The sequence below is a fragment of the Saccostrea cucullata genome, unplaced genomic scaffold, assembly GCF_032062105.1.
Source record: "Saccostrea cucullata isolate Sc308-1 unplaced genomic scaffold, CSIRO_AGI_Scuc_v1 ctg704, whole genome shotgun sequence".
In the NCBI taxonomy this organism is placed as follows: Eukaryota; Metazoa; Mollusca; class Bivalvia; order Ostreida; family Ostreidae; genus Saccostrea; species Saccostrea cuccullata.
The window spans coordinates 62617-82218 of record NW_026926216.1 but is presented as its reverse complement, the minus strand read 5'-3'; the positions used below and the strand labels follow the sequence as shown (position 1 = coordinate 82218).

Sequence of the window (19602 nt, the reverse complement as noted above, 5' to 3'; positions counted from 1 at the left end):
AAGTTTTAATACAGATTTATTTTACTATAAAAAATGATTATTCAAATGAAATAGGCCTTTAATTGTCACCAAATGTGTTCTTGTAAGTACATGTAAAAGTTCTATATTATGACATAAAATCAGCAAAAACGCAGTTTCTTGTATCGGTCGGAAGACGAACTACTGCTGTATATGCAGCAATGTCAGAGGTAATACTGTAGATGGACATGTCATCAGTCTCCAAAAAATTCCTAGAGATACAAAGAAAATATGGCTGCAGGGCTAGATTAATTCTTAAAAACTTTATAACTAAAAATTTGTTCCGCACATTTTGTAAATAATGATGATCCGTTGCAAACATCCACTACCGAAAATTAGCTTTTGTTTTTTTTTTAATAGGCCTATTCGAATATGTATCAATTTTATCAGTAATTTGTTTCGATTTTTTTTTTTTTTGTAAGGGGGGGGGGGGGGCACACAGCACCTTATTATAGTACTAACAGATTAATACAAATCCAGAAAGAGACTATGGCAATTAAAAAAAAATACCAGTTAAGATTTCTTTTTATTCACAAACACAATAACATTTTTCCATATGACAGAGGCATTACACCATGATTTTACATCAAGGTCCAAAGGTGCATCAAACACAGGTCATACATCCATACATTCTGTGTGTCTTAAACTTTAATTGTGAGCAATATCTCATGAAGCTTTTGAGATTTTGCACTTAAATCAAGGAAAATTTCTTGAAATATGGACATAACACATGATAAGTCATATTCATGTTATGGGGAGCATCCTCTGGTAGTGTAGATTCAGATTTATTCAAATCTTGACACTTGATCTCCCTTCCCATTTCCTTCCAGACTACATTTATAAAATTATTTAAACTTTGATAATGACTGATTTCGGATTTTTCATAGCTCAAGTGCTCAAGTGAGTAATGTGGCCCATGGGCCTTCTGCAGATATTGATTCTAGTATATTCTTTCTGTATATTAAAAAAAATGAGAAATAATAGTCATACGTTTTGCTCACCAGAACCAAAGCTCTGATGAAAGGGTGTCAATTAGCATTCATGATCTGTCAATTATCTGTCATCGGTAAACTTTTCATATTTTTAGCTTCATAAAGAACCATGGAACAATTTTAAGCTTACTGTGCTTGTTTTAAGGGGGAACAATAAAAAATTTGGGAAAAAATGCATATTTTAAAATTCTTAACAAGCATAGGACCAGAAAAGATGAGTCTAATGTGAAAGCTTCACTACATAATGTAGTTCAACTGTAGATTTAAAAATTTAAATGTGTTTGCATCACCCCCAGGCTAGGGAGGGACCACAATATGTCATCACATTTTTACATGACTGCAGCAAAACACAAGAATTACCAGGGTATTTATTGTTTTACATAAAATCTGTTTTGTACTATAAATATAAAATTTCAAATAATAGAGAACTATGAAGTGATTGTACACACAGACAGATGGACAAACACATATCATAAAGAGAACAATGCAGAACAAATTCAAAACAAAGATATGTGCTTTGGAAGACATTATAGATTTCAATGAGATGGGTGAAGACAGAAAGAATTTTAACTTTTTTTAAACAAGCTTGATAGCTTGTATGTTACACAGTATTTAAGGGTTTTGCTGAGTATGTATATTCTGAAAACAAATAATGTCTCACTTCCTGCATATAAATATAGTCATACTAGAGCAACTAGACACTAAGAAATCATATCCTTGAAGTTAGAAAAGGTGATAGGATCATCCGTTTATAGATAATAAAAGATTTGTTTGTTTTCTTGATAAGGAAGTGTAATCCAACTAAAGCTGTCATAAACTGTTGTGACTTCTTAGGAGTGACATTATTTAGATTATTCGTACATGTATATCCACACAATGTATATGAACATGAAGTTTACACATTCAATATAAACCCAAGATTTTCCTTTACAAAAAATTGTAACACTATAATGACTTTATTATGTAATCAGCTATGTCTTTTTACATGTACTTTACACAGCTATTTCAGAAGTTTGGGATCTCAGGTTGTGTAATTGATAAAGAGAGAGAGAGGGAGGGGGAGGGGCTATGATGTAATTCATCAATTTTTGGACTTTTTATATCATAATTTTTTTTATTATACTTTCATGTTAATTACTAAAATCTGATTGGTTTAGACGCAGTTAACAATAATTGATTACCCTTAGCCTTAGCAACACACGTGACACCGGGTAACACAACGGTAATGCCACATGCGTGGAAATTATGCGCCTACGGTTAACCGTAGAATTCTCAAAACGTCAGTTGCGCGTTTGAAATAACCGTATTTAACTTGGCGTCAATAAACGCTTGCGTCCGATATAGCTTACTTGAAAACAACAAACGACAGACGATACATGCTTGCGAGTGTAGGAAACATGCTTATATAAAAACACAAAACTTTATATGATAAATGACTCTAATTCGAGTATCAAACAAACAATTAGGAGATTAGTGAACCGGTAAGTGTGAAAGCTTTCTATACATGAACGTAAAGACGATCAACGGTTGTTATTTTTTTGCTGACGTCCTAAATCAATAATACATTTTAATAAAATAAATGGTGCGTTTTGGAGGGTAACATTTATTTTACATTTTTGTCAACCTCCGCTGACGCGTTATTGACAATGGTTTTCCTTGGGGTGTCAATTTCAAATGTTACCCTCCAAAACAGGCACCATTTATATAATGTTGATCACCTTATCAAAGTCAAGTTTATGCTATACAGCATAATTGATACATATTTGTAATAGTGTCTCTGGTATAAAATGAAATGTTAAGAGCAGGTTCCATTTCCCAGTCAATCCTTCTGCAACAAGCTTCCAGAAAGGAACATTCCTTTATAGTCCTGGATCTGAGTTTTTCTAGATGAATGACAGGGTTAAGGTTTTCAAAGACTTTCTTGACCAAACTTGCATGAATGAAGCATTTATATAAAAACACAAAATACTTGTTTTAACATTATATTTTAACATTATATAGTCATGTATATTGTTGACATTTTGTTTTTGATGTGTAAGCTTCTTTTTAATTTTTTTTCTTCATATTTTTAAGCTGAATACCCTGGTAACAATATAACCAAATGATCCATCTTAAGATTCATACACTTAGTATGGTTTGTCTAAGACATTGCATTTTTTAGCTCAAGTGAGCTTTTCTGATCACATTTTGTCCGTCGTCCGTCCGTCTGTAAACTTTTCACATTTTCAACTTCTCAAGAAACACTGGGCCAATTTTAACCAAACTTGCTACAAAGCTTCCTTTGGTGAAGGTGAGTTTAAATTGTTAAGATGAAGGGCTATGTCCTCAGGGACACAATAGGTATTAAAGGGGGAAATCTGGTAAAGAGCGGCAGCACCAAAGTTTCTCAGGTGAGCCACCTGGTCCATGTGCCTCTCGTTTGTTTGTTTAGTTTTTTTTTTGCATTTTCATAGATTTGCCAGGCCCTATTCTGTTGAAATCATCCTTAATATATTCTTATGTTTATGATATTGAATATTATTAAATATTTGAGAGTGTTGAATTTATACTTTTACTTTTAGGTGAAGTCACACCGAGTGTTAGTGCTTTCGATGAAATTATGAAAAGCAATGTTGACAAGTTTGTAGAACTTAGCAACAAAATCCAAGGCGATGTCAAGACAGCGGTGAGTACTGAATGAATTAGTGTAGAACTTAGTAACAAAATCCAAGGTGATGTCAAGACAGTGGTGAGTACGGAATGAATTAGTGTAGAAATTAGCAACAAAATACAAGGCGATGTCAAGACAGTGGTGAGTACGGAATGAATTAGTGTAGAACTTAGCAACAAAATCCAAGGCGATGTCAAGACAGCGGTGAGTACTGAATGAATTAGTGTAGAAATTAGCAACAAAATCCAAGGTGATGTCAAGACAGTGGTGAGTATGGAATGAATTAGTGTAGAACTTAGCAACAAAATACAAGGATGTCAAGACAGCGGTGAGTATGGAATGAATTAGTGTAGAAATTAGCAACAAAATCCAAGGTGATGTCAAGACAGTGGTGAGTACTGAATGAATTAGTGTAGAACTTAGCAACAAAATACAAGGCGATGTCAAGACAGCCGTGAGTACAAAATGAATTAGCGTAGAACTAGCAACAAAATCCAAGGCGATGTCAAGACAGCGGTGAGTACGGAATGAATTAGTGTAGAACTTAGCAACAAAATCCAAGGTGATGTCAAGACAGTGGTGAGTATGGAATGAATTAGTGTAGAACTTAGCAACAAAATCCAAGGCGATGTTAAGACAGTGGTGAGTACAAAATGAATTAGTGTAGAAATTAGCAACAAAATCCAAGGCGATGTCAAGACAGTGGTGAATATGGAATGAATTAGTGTAGAACTTAGCAACAAAATCCATGGCAATGTCAAGACAGTGGTGAGTATGGAATGAATTAAGGGTCAGGGGTCATTTAGGGCTCTTAAATTCTATAAGCTATCTGTATATAAATCATTAGTACTGAACAAACTAGTAGACTAGTATAATGTGTCATGTCACAATTAGATATTAGCTAAGAGAGCCAAAGCAAAAATCAAAGTACAGAATTATAAAACGTATTGCAGTACATGTAATGGGAGAAACCTACATGTATACTGTAGTTTAAGAATGTAATTCTTGATGAAAAAAAATTCTCTCCTATTTGTTAAAAGCTAAAGAACAACACAGAACTTTTTTCTGTCATTTGCTACAATTCAAACTTACTCTTTGGTAAAACAAGCTTTATTATTTTCCAGGGAGATATCGTCCAGAGAGGGTTTAAGAACCTGAGGGATTACATATATGTAGCCTCCAGAAGCAAAAAACCCAGCGAGGTAAGTCAGTCATGATATATATATATATAGGATCTCCCATGATTTGTAGTTGGATATGATCTTTATTTGAGTTGTGTGTTTTTTATCCCCGCGCCCAGGTGAGGGGATAAAAACACAACAAGTTGGATAAAAATCATATCCAACTTCAAATCATGGGAGATTTTATCCCATGTTTTATACAATACTATCAGTGTTTACACTGTTTTTATATACGACTTTACAAATGACACTTCATTTTACCTCATCCATCTGCATAACCCATTGTGACTTCACAACTGTGGGATATAAAAAAAATATCCAATGAGTTATATCCATGGGGGCATAGGATAAATAGGTGATGGTATGAAAAGAGTTTGTGTAAACATCAAGGAAATTCATCCCAAATGTATTTAGTGACAAAAATTTATTTTTACCCAATTCATTGGCAGAGCTATAAAAAACTTTTCTGAATTGAAATGAGACATTTCATAGGACAAAATATATTAATTTCCTTGTAAATTTATTAAAAAATTGCAAACCTATTAAAAGTATTTGCATTTCTTACACAAATTGTATATAATTATACAAAAATACTTGCAGATATATAGACTTAATTTGCATCTTTATATAAATTATTAAATTCCTGATTCTTTACAACATAAAATAATACTATCTTATACTGAAAGTTTCTAAACAAAATTTGAAAAAAAGCTTGTTTACTTACACTGTACTTTCACTTCTGTTTTATTTTCACCCCTTTTATCGGTACTTTAATCACAGGTGAGTGGATTTAAATTGGGGAAATTCAAGGAACACTGTATAATTTCTTAGACAAAACTGTGATAAAATGGAGCAAAATTGTTCTCAAGTGTGAAAGGAAAAAAAAATCACACTGGGTAAAAATAACCCAGTATGTTATGGAAATGACCATCAAGTCAATAATTCAGATGTTTAGTTGGTTGATGCAGAGATATGGAAAATAACTTTATATCTTTGTAACATTTGAAAATGTAATAGTCAAGCCTTTGATAACCCTCAAGTCTACAGTGCCCTTAAAGACAATTTATCAGCTATCGAAACAAAGTGTGGAGATCATGATAATCCCAGCATTACGGAAGCCCATTAGTGCCAACCTGTATATATAAAGGAAAAGCAATATATAAAAGCAAACCTCGATATATAAAGGAAATGCGATATATATAAACAAAACCTCGATATATATAAAGGAAATGCAATATATATAAACACAACTTCGATATATATAAAGGAAATGCGATATATATAAACAAAACCTCGATATATATATAAAGACAAATGCGATATATATAAAGAGAAATGCGAAATATATAAACAAAACTTCGATATATATAAAGAGAAAAATTTCCACTGCGTGACCTTTAACATGTTTAATTAATGACCTTCATAACAACAGAGACTTCGCCAACATACGATAAGCAGCTCCCGGTCTAATGTTTTGATTGCGATCAGTTGATGTGGCTGTTTCAGGATAGTATTCAGTGTGTTGTTTTCTTTATTTGTGTATCTTGGTAATTATGATGATTAAAACTAAAGCTAAAAAACTGCTGTTCTTCTTCATGTGCCAAAATTATGTTGATTCTTTGAAAAATTATGTACATTTATCTCTAAAATTAATAGTGTTGTCTGTGTCTGCTCCACTGTACATGTACATGTATACCAGGGTATATGTTTTTTTTATGTTTCTGTACCATGTGTACCATTTACAGTGTGTGAATGAATTAATCTTGAATTGATTTACATTTCAAAGACTTCAGAGACTTTTCTGCTTAAAATGTATATTAATGCTGGGGGTCTTTTCAATCGAACTATAATTCGGTGCAAACATACAAGTGTGTTTTATCATGCTTTATAAGTTTTTTAACGTTTTACTATGTTATGGAGAATTTCAAATCGATTTAATTTACGACGTGGGACAAAAATCCGCAGTTTAATTATGTGAGTGTGCATGCACTAATTCGTTTCTTTTAATTAATTCCAAAATACTTGATATTTTTTCCACACCATTAAAGACCCTAAAATTATTACAGTAAAATTTTACTTGTCACTTTCTTCCCTCACATTCAAATGAAGTGGGTACCTTCATCCTTCCCCTCTCTCCCATTCCGAACGATATTGATTCTTTTTTAACAATCAATGGGCATACTAGTTAATTATTTTCAAAATGAATTTAAATAAATTTGAATTAGGGCATCAAAAAAGAGACTTCCTGTTAAACATTATTATTTTCATAAATTCTCGGTCGTGAAACCGAAGGTAATACGCCTAAGTTTTTGTAAAACAGTAAACAAGATAGCTCTAGGTTGTAAAAACGAAGTTGATCATATACATGTAAAGCCAATAAATGCACAGAAAATACGATAAATGGTAATACGCCTAAGTTTTTGTAAAACAGTAAACAAGATAGCTCTAGGTTGTAAAAACGAAGTTGATCATATACATGTAAAGCCAATAAATGCACAGAAAATACGATAAATAGTATACTTATTTCATTAATATATATACTAATAATGAAATCAAAGGCGGATCCAGGACCAGCGCGCCGGGCGTGCGCCCCCCCCCCCCCCCCCAGTTTCAAATATTTGTATATATAATTTATAGGTCCATTATCCTAAATTCCGCACAGCCACCAGACCCCTCTGTCTTCTACTGCGCCCCCCCCCCCCCCCCCCCCCCGTTACGAAATTCCTGGATCCACCACTGTAAATGCTCTTCTTCTCAATTAATTGCATTAGTTTAAGTAATGTTACAATTACAGTTCATAGACATATGCATGTACAAACAAATAAACACTATTTCATAGCAACATTTTGCCGATTCTGGGAAAGTTATAAATGAGTACTGTATAACTGATTCCCCCCTGCCAGGAGTTAATCTGTACATAATCTTGATGGACAGTCGAGCGCTACAGGTCACGCAGTGGAATATTTTCTCTTTATATATATCGCACTTTTCTTTATATATATATCAAGGTTTTGTTTATATATTTCGCATTTCCTTTATATATTTATATCCAGGTTTTGTTTATATATATCGCATGTCCTTTATATATATCCCAGTTGTGTTTATATATATCGCATTTCCTTTATATATATCGAGGTTTTGTTTATATATATCGCATTTCCTTTATATATCGAGGTTTGCTTTTATATATTGCTTTTCCTTTATATATACAGGTTGGCACTAATGGGCTTCCGTACAGCATACCCAAAATGAAAGAAAAAACAAATTTTGTCTAGAATAAAACATTTGATATTTGGATACATATACATAATCAGTTCTTATTACTTCCTTTCAGCCTGTGATGGAAAAGCTGTTTGATCCAGTTAAGAAAAACATAGAAGAGGCAGTGGTAAGTAATGTTGCATATCTCCCAAGTTTCATGAAAATCCAATGTTTCAAGCTATTTTCAAGAAATTTTATGCAAAAGAAAAATAGTAAAAAAAAAATCCTAAGAATAACAAGTAGGTCTTCTTAATAAATTCTTCCAAGCTCTTCAGCTTACTGAAAAAGAGCTGAATTATTTAACAACGTAAACTGTCTTGATCTCTCGTGCAGATTTGTCATTATACCCCACGCAACTAGTTGCGTGAGGTATAATGTTTTTGACCCGTCCATCAGAGTGTCAGTCAGTCCTTTTTTTTTGTCAGCGCAACTCCTCATAAACCGCTGCACAGAATTTCGTCAAACTTTGCAGGTATTTAGGACACAATGTGTAGATGTGCATATTGCCAGGAAATTCCGATTCCATTATTTTTTCCGGGAAATTCCGCACTTTTTAACTTAGGCATTTGGCCATACCTTTTATATAGAGATGAACAGTTTGTCAGCACAATTCCTCATAAACCGCTGCACAGAATTTCGTCAAACTTTGCAGATATTTTGGACACAATATGTAGATGTGCATATTACCAGGAAATTCCGATTCCTTATTTTTTCCGGGAATTTCCGCACTAAAAACTTAGGTTTTTGGCCATACCTTTCACATAGAGATGAACAGTTTGTCAGCGCAACTCCTCATAAACCGCTGCACAGAATTTCATCAAACTTTGCAGGTATTTAGGACACAATGTGTAGATGTGCATATTACCAGGAAATTTCGAATCCATTATTTTTTCTGGGAATTTCCGCACTAAAGTCTTAGGTTTTTGGCCATACCTTTTATATAGAGATGAACAGTTTGTCAGCGCAGCTCCTCATAAACCGCTGCACAGAATTTTGTCAAACTTTGCAGGTATTAAGGACACAATGTGTAGATGTGCATATTACCAGGAAATCCCAATTCCATTATTTTTTCTGGGAATTTCCGCACTCAAAACTTAGGTTTTTGGCCATACCTTTTATATAGAGATGAACAGTTTGTCACCGCAACTCCTCATAAACCGCTGCACAGAATTTCGTCAAACTTTGCAGGTATTCAGGACATAATGTGTAGATGTGCATATTACCAGGAAATTCCGATTCCTTTATTTTTTCTGGGAATTTCCACACTATTCAACTTAGATTTTTGGGGATATCTTGAATATAGAGATGAACAGTTTGTCAGCGCAACTCCTCATAAACAGAATGCACAGAATTTCGTCAAACTTTGCAGATATTTAGGACACAATATGTAGATGTGCATATTACCAGAAAATTCCGATTCCTTATTTTTTCCGGGAAATTCCGCACTAAAAACTTAGATTTTTGGGGATATCTTGAATATAGAGATGAACAGTTTGTCAGCGCAACTCCTCATAAACCGCTGCACAGAATTTCGTCAAACTTTGCAGATATTTAGGACACAGTGTGTAGATGTGCAAATTACCAAGAAATTCCGATTCCTTTATTTTTCTGGGAATTTTGGCACTTTTCAAATTAGATTTTTGGCCATACCTTGAGTATACAGATGAACAGTTTGTCAGTGCGACCCCTCATAAACTGCTGCACAGAATTTCGTCAGACTTTGCAGATATTTAGGACACAATGTATAGATGTGCATTTTACCAGGAAATTCCGAATCCTTTATTTTTCTGGGAATTTCGGCACTTTACAACTTAGATTTTTGGGGATATCTTGAATATAGTGATGAACAGTTTGTCAGCGCAACTCCTCATAAACCGCTGCACAGAATTTCATCAAACTTTGCAGATATTTAGGACACAATGTGTAGATGTGCATATTACCGGAAAATTCCGATTCTTTCATTTTTTCCGGGATTTTCAGCACTTTGAGTTTTTGGGGAGCGTGGGGTATGTGAGCTTGCTCACTTTTTCTTTCATTCTTTCCTCTTTTAGACACCTCTGCAATTGACTCCCATCAATTTTTTTTTAAATAAAGTAACAAGTACATGTAGGATATTTTAAAAGATTACTTTTGGTTCTTAAGATCAACTTAGTATCTTCCTTAAAGGACAAAATAATGAATTAAAACAAACACACTATTTCAGTATTTCTTGTGTTTATTATTGTGATATATGCGAGCCAATGACAGGGTTGAGACAGGGTAGAGAGTGAAACACTTAGGCTTCCTTGATTGTGAACTTTTGATTATGTCTGGTTAATTTGAACACAGATATATTTAGACCAAAGAATAAAGCCTCAAACCTAAAATTGTGATCATTTGTTTCAAATCTTTTTTAAAGTTTGTTTTCAATACAAAATTAATGAACCTTTAAAGTTGTTTTTTATGTTTCTCCTTTTGAAATTTTAAACCATGCAGTGAAGGCCCACTGAAAATTTATTCAATTTTTTTTCAAGTCTGCAATAAATGTTCAAAGTGAAGTTTTGAACATGACTGTTTCTCAAATTTCAACTGTGCATGATTGAATCTACTATAACTCAGAAATTAATTATCAAGATGTATTCATACAATGGTACAGGATATTACATGTATGATCAGAAATGAAGGCTTTGGTTCAGATCTGTAACTAAAGAACTAATTATTCTGAATAATATTGTTAATACTTTGTTTCTAGCCTTTTTGATGATGGGAATCAACTTTACTCCAGCTAAACATATTACTTTAAGGAGGCTGAGGGGTCAACAAATTAATCAGATATTAATTAATAACTTAAATTCTTAGATATGATATTTTAAGCTGTCAATTATCATTTGACAAAGAAAAATTTCATACATTTTAGTTTTAAACATGTTAAAATTTGATCATTGTTGTATATCTTTATATGGAGCTCTCCTTTTAAAGGAGATCAAAATGGTCTGAAAATGGTCACAATCCCAAGCCCTTGCTCTTAAGGAAGGTCCATACTTTAACGGATCCGGTTTTAATTTTACACACCGATTATAAAATTCTAATTATCACTTGTCTGTCAAAATAAAATCTTTTTGGATGATTGAAAATAATTTAACAAGTATAATAGTATATAATTGTTTATTATAGTGTCATTGTGCATATAGGGTTTAATATATACATGTGTTATTTATGGAAATTAATACTTGCTCTATGTCCATAGGATCTATAGGTCATTTAGTACATGTACATATACATGTACTACATATACATAAACAAAATTCTTAATTGCCTTTCTGGACCTAATTCTTTTAATTTTTTTTAGGTCACCTGAGTAAACTCAGGTGACCTATTGCTATCTGTTTTCGTCCGTCGTCGTGCGTCGTTCGTCGTGCGTTAACATTTGAACATTTTCAGCTTCTTCTCTGCAACCACTGAACCAATTTCAACCAATGATTGTAATCAGCAATGAGTCCTCTACCAAAATTGTGAAATTCATGGCCCTGGGGTCAGGGGTTCTAGTGCTAGGGCGGGGCTAAATAAGTAGGTAGTGAAAATGCATTATTTCTTTGAAAATCTTCCTCTCTGCTCCTGGGTATTAAATAAACCAACTAAGTACCTAGTTATGATGAGCAAGAGTGCCTCTACCAAAGTTGTGAATTTTATGGCCCCAGGGTCAGGGGTTCTGGTGTTAGGGTGGGGCTCTATTGATTATATAGTGAAAATACATTAATTCTTTGAAAATCTTGTTCTCTGCTCCTGGGTATTAAATAAACTAACTAAGTACATAGTTATGATAAGCAAGAGTGCCTCTACCAAAATTGTGAATTTTATGGCCCCAGGGTCAGGGGTTCTTGTTTTAGGGTGGGGCTTTAATGATTATATAGTGAAATGTATGAATTCTTTGAACATCTTATCCTTTGCTCTTGGTTAATATGCTAATGATCTAATTACATATCTAAGGCCAGGATTTATTTTATTTTCAGTTTTACAAACCCTCCGCTCAAGGTTTTGAACTTTTAGAAAAAAATAAAACAATTTTTTTCTTTCCGATGTCAAATTTGAGTCGGGATCGAGATTTCAAATTTACGAACTCGCACTTCCGGTTTTTAGATGAAACGGCGGGTAAATAAAGCTAGATCCAAGAATTTAGCATGGTTTAGTGTAAAATTCATCGATAAGAGTGCCATTCAAAACGTTTCACCCATTCAAAGGACAAATAAAATGCTGACGACTTTGTTGCACAACGACATGCTGGTGAGATAATTATGTATTCGTTTCAAAAGTAACTGTAAATTATTTTCCTCCCCCAGGTTTTAAACTGCCCGTGGTAGCTATTGCATATTGCCAGGGACATTGTTTAGATCTCTGTTATAGCTTACAGTCTAAGCATCATTATTCAGAAAATGGTTGCTTGCATCAGATGTAATGAATAAAACTATGGGAGAAGTGAAGTCCATTTGAGGAAGAAATAAACAATAACCTGAAGTGAAGAAATAAAAAAAAAAAAATTCAACTATTAAAAGGCAAGAATATACAAATATATGTAGTATCATTTGTATCAGCCAGAAAAATTATTTTACACTTAATTGAAAAAATGTTGACCCTACTCCCCAATACTTCCTGTCTGTTTTATGATATGAATTATAATTTTAGGCATCAAGTAAATTTTAGAACAATGTCTACACATTCACCTAACACATATTAAGAAAATGAAGATGTATTGAAAGACTTTTAAAGAATTGATTTTTAAAAGTATATTTTGATCAACATCACAAAATTTATATAACTGGCCCAATTACTGGCAGATGATGAAATAACTTCAAATAAGCTATTAAATATTCTACTTTCCTATTTGTAAGCATTATTTGTCCAGTGGTAAGGAGCCTATTAGGATAGCATAAAAAAAGAATGTACAAATGTTAATAATTGATTTATCAAAAAAAATTATTTCCTTTTCCTTCGGGACTTTTTTATTCTCATGTTCATAACTAAACCTAAACATAAAAAAAAAAATGCTGGCCTTATAATGAAGAAAGGGTCCTCTTTCAAAATAGATAATTTCAGGGCTGCTGGGTCAGGGGTACCAAGGGGGTACTTTGACTAAAAATAAATTAATGCTTTGAAATCTGCTCTTTGATAAGCAATGGTGCCTCTTTCAAAATTCGTGAATTTCATGGCTTTTGGCTTAAAACACGAACCAAATACAATCGCTGGAAAGTTGTTACATGATACTCAGGTGACCTATAAGGCCCGTGGGCCTCTTGTTTTATAAACATACAAACTTGAGATCTATTTTTGATTGATTTTAAGCCTATGTTATATTTTTAAATTTTACTTTAAAAAAAAAAAAATTGCAAAGAATGAGTGAAAAACTTAATATTCCAGAAATGTGGGTATACGTGTTCAAAAGGCTGTTGTGTTAAATTGATCTGGTCAACCATAATAAAGTATGTGTTTTTATTAACCCTAGATATCATTCTTAATAGTTTTAAAATAGAAAAAATAGGCATATAAACAGTTTAGATTTTGAGAATTATTAAAAATAAAGATATTTTGAGATTTTTTTTTCTGAAGGACATGGACAGATTCAACATCAATTTATTAATGTTTTCCAGTAAAGATTTCACATATATTCTCTTTGCAAATGATCATTTTTGATTTTCATAACTTTTAACATAAATTTGATGTGATTTGGTTCATAGCTAAATAAAATATGATATCACACTTCTTTATGTTCAATTTTGGCTTATGAATTATTAGAGTTATGTACTCTGAGACATGTTTTATGAAAATTAATTTTAAAAATTGTCTAAATTATACTGCTTTCTCAGCAAAATATGTTCTCAACATTACATAGGAAATGTGGGTATTAATTTAACCAAAAGGAGTTAAACGTATTACCCTGAAGTCAAGGGCAAAATTATATTACTCCATCTGGCTGTGATAGTATGAATTGTGACTACAAACAACACATATATGGTTCAAAATGGACCCAAACCAACATAAATCTGTAATGAAACAAGGGGTGTGTGTGTGTTAAATGATGACTTATAAAGAAAATTTTAAAAATCTGCCATCAATATCACAGTCTTGTCATGCTGTTTCAAGAATAAACTAGGACAATAAAGTTAGGTGAATAGAGCGATTTTCTTTTAACATATCCTAATTTTAAAAAATTTAAATTTGGGAAGACTAAATGTTGCTGACTTTCTTTTTCAAGATAATTTAAATTGCTGACATATTAATGGGGGATATCAATCTGCCAAAATGATTCCAGTGAATCAAGTCTGCAGATGTTTGGCTTGCCTGACATGTTATAAGAGAGATAACTCCTGCTTGGTTCCCTCCTTAAATGATTCTTTAAAAAAACATGATATTATTTAATTAAAAGAAAATTTGTTCCAGGATGAGAGGATACAAAAATTCTTTTGTCAGTTGGTGGTGGAGATGAATTGTTTTGTCCCACCCTCAAGTAACGTTTGAAGAAACTGCAAGTTTTAATATTTTGTATGCGAGGAATTTTGCATGTAGCTTATAGAGCTCTCAGATTTCTATTCTGTGACGTGAAATCGGGATCTGACATATGTTTTTACTAATTTTGCCACCATGTCTGGCATTCTTGTAAAGCCTCAGTTAAGATTTTGTATGGAGTCCTTAAATTGAAAAAGAAATGAAATTTTAGTTATGGAATGGCAATTCAGCAGACTGAAAGTCAGGCTGGTCATAGGAATGTGTTTGTGGTAAACAATTGTCAAGTGTGCAGGGCCCATCACATGTAAACATTGCATAATGGAGATGCAAAGACATTACACATGATTAGCTCATTATCGTCAAGGCATTCTAATGATCTCGTCTTCTTGTTTTTTATTCCGCTGGACCAATTATGTAAAGTAATTTACTTTGGCAGACATCTTTTAATGTACAGGGTACATTTACATTTATAATTAAAATGATAATGATGTTCATTATTAAACATCTGGAAAGGGTGGTAGGCTTTATAGTCTATTTTCAATATTCAATTGTCTAAACTATTTGTCCAAAGTATTGTCAGGGATCTTTTTTGTTTGGATAAATAGAAATCGTTGATCTTTTTGTCAAATACAAATTATTATTTTTTTAGTATTTAGAACCTGACCATTCAATAAAGTCAAGGCAAAAATCACTAAACTTTTGTTTGATTAAGAATTGATTGAATTATCGTAGTAATTCTATAAAAACAAACCATGAATGAAGAAAGAAATTTGGATAAGTAACATTAGCACTGATTTATGGTAATTAAGGAGGAATGCATTCATCAGGTGATTACTCCCCCAAGCTTCTCATTTTTGTTCAAAAGAAATCATCTTTATTGAATTAACAGTTTTTTAGGAGTTGTTTAATTGTGCATGTAAGAGAACAATGGGGGTTAATGCTTAGCATCCACCGTGTCGGCTCGCATGCTGGTGGCACGTGGCAATTGCAGGCCGCCATGACCATAAGACACCTGCAGATGTTGTACAGGTCGCGAATTAAAAGTTGAATTCAGAGCAAAAAGGCCAGGAAAATAAAGCTCTAAAAAATGTGAGCACTTTAGATTTGAGTTTCTTAACAAAACCGTATCAAACCAATCTGAAGTCGCCGAAACAATGTTCAGTGTCAGAAGCGGGGATACATGATCCCATGTTATGTACAGAGTTTGGCAGACAACTGACAATTTTTTTTCATGAATTTATCTGTTCAAAATCTTGAAAGTAGCAAGAAGTTTATTTAAAAGTGAGAAATGTTTTCAACTTGATGATGTATCTGGATTAAGGGAAGCAGTTGAACTTTTAACACCCTCACTATATCAGTTTGAGCTGAATAAATCAATCTAAAGTAAAAAAGATAAAAACCAAGAATTTGAATTGCTGCGATCGATCAAACCAAATTGATGGCCACTGGTCTTGCTGAAAATTAATCACTTTTAAAACCCAAACACAGGGCTAAGATTCCCTGCTAATTTTAAACACCTGTAAATCTCTTACTATATCCTGCTGGGCGAAGAAAAGTTAAAATCCACAAAATGTGTATTTTGTCTCTTTTGTTATGAGCTCTGCAGTTAATGTGCATCAGATATAGATGAAAGAAGCAAGGCCTAAGATGGATAACTCCTGTTACATATCCCAAATTTTTAACATTTTTATTTTTTATTTTTTTAGACATTTAAAGATAACAACCGCCCAAGCAAGCAGTTCAATCACTTGTCGGCCATTGCTGAGTCACTCCCTGCCCTTTGCTGGGTCCGAGTGGTGAGTACTTTAAAGTTTGAGTGGTGGATCTAATTGTTTTTATGTTTTTATGTGTATAATGTGAGTATATATTTTGTTCCATTTTGGAGATACATTTAAAAAAAGGAGGAATATAGAAATATGACATCACAATGATGTGTTCAATTAAATTATGGCATTCAACAAAGGTTTTGTTTTCTGTATCTTTACTTGATTGTGCAAGCTATGAATGACTCATAGATTAACATGGCATTATACAACTGAATTCTGTTTTCCATTTGACAGTCCCCAACTCCAGGTCCCTATGTCAAAGACATGCAGGAGGCTGGGCAGTTCTATACAAACCGTGTTCTTAAGGAATTCAAGGATAAGTATGTGGTTTGGGATATGTTGTCCCCTTCACATTTATAAAATCTTTTTAATCACAGCTTCTCTAGGGTGCGTTAGCAATAATTAAGTCATAAAATTCAAAAGTAATTATTGATCACCTTGATAACGGTAAGTATTACATGCATGTCAAATATTTCTCATTAATTACAAAACGTCGTTCTTTTTCTGCACAATCATAGTAAGGCAATTGCACAAACTTCTGAACTCAATGACTGAATAAAGATATCTGATTCAATGAATCAGTGAACTGGGGGAGTTTGTACAAGACATGCTATTTGCACCAAATACTATCTTAGAGTAGAAACACATTTAAGTTAAATAAACTATAACTGAAACCGAGATTTTTCTAATTTAATCAACTTGAAGACACCATCTTTAATAATTGTTGTTCGAAATCAAGAGAATTGCCAGTGAACTATGAACGAGTTTTCAAAACATATATTTTCAGAAAAAAATATTTATAAATCCTTAAAGCTTTCTTACATTTCATTTACCAGGATGTTCCTTTGTGACAAGGTCATCTCTGGGTATCAACATTTTTTAACTCTTCACTTACTAAGAGTTTGACCTACATCGGAAAAACTTTAATCTTGTTATTGGACTGTCATTTTGGGGCATCAGTGTGTCACAAACACATCTTGTTTATCATTAGAAGAAATATGATACAGGTTAGCAAAGTGGTCCATTAACCTCATATTTTAATTATATAATTACATGTTACCTGTAAGGGGTACACATGGATGCTTGTTTTCAAGGTTAACCAAGAAATCACAGAATAATATGCCTCAAAAAATCTGTCAAATAAAGAAGCAGGGGAGATGAATTTTCTGGCTGGCTCTCATTGGCAGGCCAAAATGATGTGTTTACCGAAGCTCCATGTTAAACTTAAATCCTATGGTTCAGTAAGAAGACAGAATTTACAGCTCATCTTTGTTTCATCATCTTTGAAGATTGAGTAGGGGAGAAAAATGAAGTTTGGTATGGCTAAGTCTTCTAGAATTGCAGCCTGCAATTTGTCCTGTCAGTGCAATGTCTTGCTTATCCCATATTGTATCTTTATTTTAAAAGAGAAATTCACAAATTTAAGGGTTGGGTGGAGAAATTAAATTTCACTTTTTTTTTCATATTGAGCTCATGTAAATATTGTTTATAAAGATATTTCCGTTCTAGCTAATGGAATTCATGATTTTCTTGTGACGCACTGTCTATCTTGGTTTTTCAAATTGAAAAATATTAATGGAAAAGGTCAGGTAATTAGCAAGGGCAACTAACTGAGTTAATGGATTTTGATGTACATTAAAAATAAAAACCCTCAATCTCTTTGATATTTTTAACTTAGTTTAAAAAATAAAAACTAATGTTAAGTACTCTAATTAACTATACATCAACTTGCTCTATTGACCTCTTAACTATTTTTATCTTCGGGGTATAACATTTGAAATCTGCGTCAAATATATTTCAGGAGGCATTTTAATGCCGTACTTTAGTCGAAGTTTAAGAATGCATCTGTTGCTGCATTATAATGTTTCAAACAAGTGGTACACAATGAGGGAAATTAGGATTTTAGAGATGCGTACATCTTTTATACAGGGATCTGAATTGGTAGACACTTTGTAAAAACAAGCTATAAAAATTTCCATTTTCTGAACTTAGGCGTTTGAAATGCAAAATGCAATAACTGCCTAGGAAATTTTCAAAACATTAGACAAAACATCCACTAAGGGTTCAATCAAAAATTCTTTTTACAAGTAAAGTGATACAGTGTTTTAAAAGAATAAAAGTTGATAAAAACAAAAAGAGTGGGAAAAAAGTCCATTTTATAAGAAATTCACAGTTGTAGAAGTTCAATTTTAATCAATTTTAGAATTCAATCAATTGATAAATTTCCATGGTGTTAAAGCCTCATATCCAGCTATTCATGTGATCTACAATAGTTTTTCAATTTTTCACATTTTCATTCCTTTGACAGCATCAAAAAATCCTTTGTGATTGTTTTCTAAGGGTTCAATCAAATATTCTTTTTACAAGGAAAGTGATACAGTGTTTTAAAAGAATAAAAGTTGGTAAAAACAAAAAGAGTGGGAAAAAAGTCCATTTTATTAGAAATTCACAGTTGTAGAAGTTCAATTTTAATAATTTTTAGAATTCAATCAATTGATAAATTTCCATGTTGTTAAAGCCTCATATCCAGCTATTCATGTGATCTACAATAGTTTTTCAATTTTTCACATTTTCATTCCTTTGACAGCATCATTAATTTCTCTTCAGAAAATAGCATAATTTCTTTGTGATTGTTTTCTTTTTTTCTTTTGTGGCAATTCAAATGTTCCACCTACATGAAATTTGTAGAAATCTATTTGGCAAAAACACATCCCTAAGTAAAGTTCACAGGCGGTATGAGAAAAACATGCTATTTATGCATGTTTTATTTAAATTTCTGTGAAATATGTCAAACAATATTATTTTAAAAAGTTGAAGGGAAACAAATGTATTTTACAGATAAGTGCCAAGTTATGTGTTGTTGTGTGTTTTCCTGGTATTTTGCGTAGAAGAAAGAATTGAATTTTTAGACCATGTGATTATATGACAGACATTTGGGCTAAATATATAAATGCTATAATATTTAAGGATTTTTCTGCCTGAGAATAGCTTTTGGCAGATTTTTTCATGGGTGTAATATATAGCTTAATATAAAAGTAAATTAAAGGAAACATCACTGGTTCTTTAGAGAGAAAAGTTTTTTGAGTCCTAATGTATTTTAAATAAAGATTTTTGGAAAGGATGTTTCAACATTTGAATTTGATCTAGCTTAAGTATTTGACATCAGTCGTTCTAAATCATCACCCCATTGCCACCCC

The 19602-nt window shown here is 32.7% G+C and overlaps 1 protein-coding gene across 2 annotated transcripts in view; it reads left to right on the top strand.

Moving 5' to 3' along the window:
- LOC134271130 (adenylyl cyclase-associated protein 1-like) overlaps positions 1–19602 on the top strand; it is a 44585-nt gene that overhangs the window by 1186 nt on the left and 23797 nt on the right. For both annotated transcript variants that reach the window (XM_062753380.1, XM_062753381.1), the window contains exons 2-6: positions 3572–3675; positions 4785–4862; positions 8176–8229; positions 16286–16375; positions 16640–16725. In XM_062753380.1, coding sequence (XP_062609364.1) covers positions 3572–3675; positions 4785–4862; positions 8176–8229; positions 16286–16375; positions 16640–16725 — 412 coding nt within the window. The remainder of the gene's footprint in view (positions 1–3571; positions 3676–4784; positions 4863–8175; positions 8230–16285; positions 16376–16639; positions 16726–19602) is intronic.